This window comes from Sylvia atricapilla, chromosome 17 (genome assembly GCF_009819655.1).
Source record: "Sylvia atricapilla isolate bSylAtr1 chromosome 17, bSylAtr1.pri, whole genome shotgun sequence".
Classification (NCBI taxonomy): domain Eukaryota; kingdom Metazoa; phylum Chordata; class Aves; order Passeriformes; family Sylviidae; genus Sylvia; species Sylvia atricapilla.
This window is the reverse complement of record NC_089156.1, coordinates 13,858,357-13,864,356: the sequence shown is the minus strand read 5'-3', so window position 1 is coordinate 13,864,356 and position 6,000 is coordinate 13,858,357. Positions and strand designations below refer to the sequence as shown.

The 6,000-nt window shown below is 45.7% G+C and overlaps 1 protein-coding gene across 1 annotated transcript in view; it reads right to left on the bottom strand.

The window, feature by feature from the left end:
• Positions 1–436: 436 nt before the first annotated feature.
• LOC136369118 (adhesion G-protein coupled receptor D1-like) overlaps positions 437–6,000 on the bottom strand; it is a 28,174-nt gene continuing 22,610 nt past the window's right edge. Inside the window, exons 3-6 of the mRNA XM_066331787.1 lie at positions 4,341–4,467; positions 3,139–3,180; positions 1,185–1,277; positions 437–588 (exon numbers count right to left, since the gene is read on the bottom strand). Of these exons, the coding sequence (XP_066187884.1) occupies positions 493–588; positions 1,185–1,277; positions 3,139–3,180; positions 4,341–4,467 (358 nt within the window). The 3' untranslated portion in view covers positions 437–492. The remainder of the gene's footprint in view (positions 589–1,184; positions 1,278–3,138; positions 3,181–4,340; positions 4,468–6,000) is intronic.

Sequence of the window (6,000 nt, the reverse complement as noted above, 5' to 3'; positions counted from 1 at the left end):
CATCTGGATTAAACACCACACTAGGTGCTCTGAATCCACTTCACTTTGATAATTCTGTACGGTAATAAATGTAAACAGAGAGAGCACAGCAAGTCTGGAATAGCGTCATTACAACATCACAATGGGAAGCATTTCAGTTTAGAGCATAAGAATCCTTTTTCTCAGAGGTATGTTGCTTTCCCTCGGTTCTGGGAGCTGGAATGATTCAGAGAGCAAGGAGCCCTTCATGCAGACCCGGTGTTTTCATCACTGCTGACAAAACCAGTGATGTTTGTGCTGGTCATCTTCGCAGGCATTGCTGCAGCCAAGGGCGACCATGTGTCTCAGTTTCAAAGGCTACCTACCCAACAAACAATATGGAATTCCCAAGTCATTTGGCAGTGATTAAAACCCCCCAGTTTCTACTGTTACTAGCAGCGAGGAAAAGCTGGTGGACACGGTGTCAGAGCCCTGAAACACGGCTTGGTGTTCTCTGAGGAGCTGCTGCTCCTGTCACACCGCTGATAAATCAATGCGGTTCGCTGAGTTGGTGCTTTTATCCCAGGTGTGCAGCTTCGTGGGAGTTGTGGCTGGCCTGTTCCCAGTCATCTGGAAAATAAAATGGTATAGAAAATCGATTTATTTATTTTGCCAAGCCACTCTTTGCCTGGATGAAATAAAAGCTTGAAAGCATCTATTTACATTACAGTGCTGTCACAGGGTCTTGGGAGCAGATGCCATAAAGGATTTTTAAACAGTTATTGCCAGGATCTGAGGTGATTGGCAACGATCACTTAATAATACCTATCACTTCAGATCTCTCCTTCTTTATAAAAACAAATGTCTTCTGTCTGAAGACAATCTGGAAGAGGATATTCACGTGTTGGCTCAGAAGCAGAATGCCCTATCACATTGCCAAAATGCTGCTAGAATGCAAAACTCCACTGCAATTGCAGGGAACAGCCTTATTGAACCACATCCAGAGTTCATAAAGCTGCCTCTGCTGTTATTTGAGAGTCTCCCAGAAAGCAGAGTTTTGTCCTTTGCTTTCAAAACAGATATTGGAGCTGCAACTTCATGAACTCGCTGGTTCCACCTGTCTGCACCTTGGTACTAAAAATACCCATGGGCCTGCTCTGTTCTTTCCAACAGAATTTAATGTGGAGCACTCAAATCCAACAGGGGAGAAAAGGAGCAATACTTACAATGTCTGAATTGAAGGGCTTCACATTGATGTTGCGTGTTGAACTACTGGTGAGGGACCAGACCTTGGTTTTGTGCTTAAAGGCAGCTCTAACCTTTGGCAAAAACAGCGAAACCAGTTGAAAAAGTTGTGTTTATTTTCACAGGTGCAGCCTGCAATCATTTTCCCTTTTTCCTTCCTCCACACAAATGTCACTGTGCCATTAAGCAACAAACAATCCCCCCCTAGACTCTCCTCTGTCTTTAGGGACTTTTCAGGAGCACAATTTCACGTTTCCTGGCTAATCACCGAGCCCCAGGCTGCAGCACGAGGTGTCCTGTCGGGCAGGCGGTGCCCTGATTTACCCCGGTGCCACCAGGACACAAAGCTGCTGGAGACCGAGTCACTGAAAGATGCTGGATGGAGGGATGGATGAAACTCCCTAGAGACGGAGCAATATTCTTCAGCGAGGAGAAAAGCGGCTGGGGAAGGAGAGGTGCTGAGACAAGAGGTGAGAATTGCCAAGGGTTAATGGCTGGGATGCCTGACCTGTGTTAGGTGTGGAGACCAAGGAGAGGTTTTCAGCCCATCTTGGCCCATTCCCCTGTGGTTCTTTGTAACTCCTGTGCATTTCTGTCTGGGAATAAAGCCCTTTGTCACCCAGCCACTTCTATACCCAGTCTCTGGATGTTTCTTTACGATATCCGAATTTTAATTCTCAGAGAGAAATTCTCAAGGAGAATTCCTGCTGTTCAGCTAAAGGAGTATTTTATATATGCAGAGTCTATGATGGAGCCAACAGGACTGCTCTCCAAAAATGACAGCTCACATCAGCTATGTGTAAACTGCTTTCTGAGGATAGAAATTCTGAATTTAATTTCTCATGAGGTTCCTGAAAAATGGCAGCAATTCAAATATTTGTATTTTATATAAAACATTTGAAACTTGAAGATTTCTAAGCCTGGGGGAGAATAGAATAAAGAAATACTTTTCCTCCCTACCTTTAACCTGCCTGCCTAATTTTAGTTGATTTCAATAGAGATCAAGAGTTTCCCAGTCGGACCAGACTGTCCAAACTGATTTTGGCAGAGATCCCATCAGCGAATGCTCTGAGATGGAATAGGCTGGCCAATATGGATAAATAATGACTTCTCTGTGAAGAGCTGCAGTGGTGCTGGTGCCCAGAAGCACAGCAGGTTTTGGGGCAGAGGTGCCCAGGAACATCCAGGAGAGAGAACTGTGGGGAACCAGAGCTCCCAGGGCCCCTAACCCTAAACCAAAAGAGTTCTTGTAGAAACTGTTACTTTTCAGGAATGCTTGTAATGCTGCTTGTAAAAACCATTTCTTTTCAGGACTACTTGCTGCTGAGCATTTTCTGCCATCTGCCACGGGAGGAGAGGCTGCTGCAAGCCAAATTTACATCAGCCTTGGCTTTATCCCAGCCGCTCTAATGCAGCCTTAATGCCAAAAGATGCCTCAGTCCCCTCTGAAAACCTGAACTTCCCGCCAAGAAAAATACCTGGGATATCTTCTACTCAGTTTGCCTTCCCATTAAGGACGGCATGAGCAGCATCCAAAAGTATGTTTGGCTGAGAATAACACTGATTTTCGTCCCTGGAGCTGCAGCTGCATTAGAGCCCCCAGAAGGGACTCCAGGGTGAGTCCTGCTCCCACTTTTAAACATCTTTTCTCCCCGTGCAGTCCGTGCCTGCTCAGCCCCCAGGACAGCTTCTCCCCCGACTCTTGAACTGCCCCTCTTGTCTTTGTTCTGTGTTTCAAACCTTTCTTATACTAATTAAAACAAATGTCAAGCAGGGGTAAAAATGCTGCAAGTCACAAAGCCAGAACAGTCGCGGATTAATTAAAAGCAAAAGGGAATTAGTGACAGTGATAATAGAGAAAGTCTGTTCTTGCTTCACACTTTCGTTCTTTGAATTTGATAACACCAAATTCGTTAACACCAATTGGTTTCTTACCTCTGAGTTCAGAAGACAGTGAAACAGGAACATGAAAAATCCCTGAGAACAGAAGAAAGGGAGAAGGGTGAGGTCTGGCTGTGAAAAATCAAATCCAATGACGTGTTTCTCTCAGGATTGTACAGAACTGGCAGCTGGAGCCCTGGAAATACCTGAGTGCACTAAACCAGAGTGTCCCAAGTGAAACCTGCAGCATTAGGTCACTGTGGGGCTTGTCTGGAACTATTCCCGTAAAAAAACCCTCCTAAACTTTACTGCACTAAAGAAAAAATCTGGCTGAAAATATGCAGAAATTCTTCCTTCAAGACAACAAAAGAACTTTTTGTTTGTGGTTGCAAAGACCAAGGAGAGGGAAATGCTCTAAGGGAAACACCAGATTAGGAATTTTCAGATTAGAAAAGCAAGGTATTAGCAGTAAGAAAATTTTCATCTCAGAGTTTTGCTATCTTTGGGCTTTTAGTCCAATGCAAAGTGAAAAGGTCTCAACTCTTTCCCTCACACAATAATTTTATTTTCCTGGCAGTGATATTCAGCACCAAAGACCCTGTTTCACTGTTCCTGTATCCACTGTGCCGTTTGTTCCCAGGACAAGAAAGGATTCACAGGAGATTGTTTTTTTCCCTCTTTGTAACCACTGTTTGGGCAAGAGCTGCATCACACCTCCAGGGTTGTGCTCCACTGAAACGTCTGCTCAAAGCCAAGCAGGTGTTTACATTCCTCCTGGGACAGAGCTGGGGTTTTTTCTGGATTGGTGTGCCAAGAGGATGAGGGCTGAGCCTCCTGCATGCAGCACAGGAACAGCTCCAGTTCTAATCCTTCCCATGAACTTCTGTTTGCTCTCATTTAGTCTCAGTAATGAAGCCTCAAATTGGCACTGAAACACTGGCCTGGTGTCTCTGCTGAGGAGCCTGTGGTACACAGTGCTGGAAGGATGTATTTCAGTTCCTTTCTGAAGCTCAGTGCTGTCTCATTTATTTAATTATTGCTGCTGGAAACACTGAGGAGTGGGATCACGTTCTGTTCAAACAAAGACAAGCAATTGCCAGTTCTGTGCTCTGTTCTTAGCACAGACTTAAAAGACAGAGGAAGGAGCACAGAATAAAATGCAATGAGCATAAACACGTGGAAACATTACTAATGATCCATTTAATTGGCTCTCAGAAGCACTTCTGTAGCCATAAATTTTGCCACCGGGTACTTACCTGTAGTGAATTAAAAACAGCAAATATATACTGAAATACTAAAGCATGGGCATTGACAGCCAAAATGCCAAAGATCCACGAGCTGCCCAGGATTGGTAAGAGAACAGCCACGGCTTTGGCTGTTAGTCTGCAAGAGAAATGACAACAGGAAATTGTGGTGAGACCATTAAAGAAATGTCAGCCTCCACACCAAGGAGTTTATTGATTATGTCCTGGCAGCAAGGCAGCAGGAGGACCTCTCCTTTACCATGAAATTCTTTTAATGAGCAAGATTTTAATTGTTTTTTCATCTGTGGAAGTGGGATAACAGAGCATTGGTATCACACAGGATAAGCACAGATGATGAGTCAGTAACTGAGGGAGAGATCTGAGAGATGGTGACAAAAATACTGCAGCCATGTCCTCAGTTCCCAGAGAAGTTTGTTACTGGGGAGCAAGGGTCAAAACCCAGTGAGCACGCCCAGCTCACAGCACTGGGCAACCCTCAAACATCCGTGGTCTGTGCACTCTGCAGTCACCCAAACCCTCACCCAAACCCTCACCAGTGCACAGGCAGGACATCTGCCCTTGGGGCACTGCTGAGGAGCCCAGAGCAATTCCAGCTCCAGGGAGGAACAGAACCTTTGCTCACCTGGGCACATTTCCAGCTCCCAAAGGACAAATCCGCCTCCTGCTGGCCAGCTGAGAACAATTTCAGGGTTCCAGACAAAGAGCACCAAGAGAGGACCTGTCCCCATTTGGAAGATGTGCCAGGAAGGCAGATCCAGCCCCAGCTCAGCACCACAAACACTGGGGAGCTCCTGTTGCACCCGTGGGGCTCATGCACGTTTATCAAGTTAAGCATTTAAAATGTCAGAGTTCAGTCTCTGTACAATTACAGACACAGAAGCCAAGGGCCAGTAGAGAAACAGGGGCAGTGAGACACCAGAACTCAGTCCCTGCCTGCTAAAGCTATGGCTTTAGAAATGATCAGATTTCTACTGAGATGGAGGCCGATGCGAGGGAAAAAGCTGCTTCAGGGAGATGAAAGTCCCACTTGTGCCCCTGGTACAGATTAAAGCCCACGCGGAGAGAAATGCACAGAGCTGCCTGACAGGAGACTGCCTGTAATTACAGCAAACACAAAACAAACGAGAATTCTGCACGGCACAGGCCAGTGAAGAAATCTTCTCATTAAACTTAGAGACAAGATGTCGTGCTCATTTCAGTGACTTGAGCACACAGTTCATCGTGTATTCAAATAAAAGTGTGTCCTGAAGTTTACAGGGAAGTCTGGGACAGGGAAGCATCTGGAATTTTTTTTCTGTTCTGGTTTGGTTTTTTTCTGTATTGATTCATATCTCTGTATGCTCAGCCACGAATATTTCTGGACAATTCAATAGACCCCCATTGACCCCCACAGACGACCACTGACCATCACAAACCACCACTGACCATCACAGACCTCCACTGACCATCACAAACCACCACTGACCACCACTGACCACCACTGACCATCACAGAACACCGCTGACCATCACTGACCACACAGACCTCCACTGACCCCCACTGACCACGGCTCTTCTGCCTCCCTTCCCTTCTCACACCCTCTGCTTGCAGGAAACTTGCAGTTTGGAATATAATTTTCCCCAACTGTTTTGTTGCCAAGAACGTTTTCATT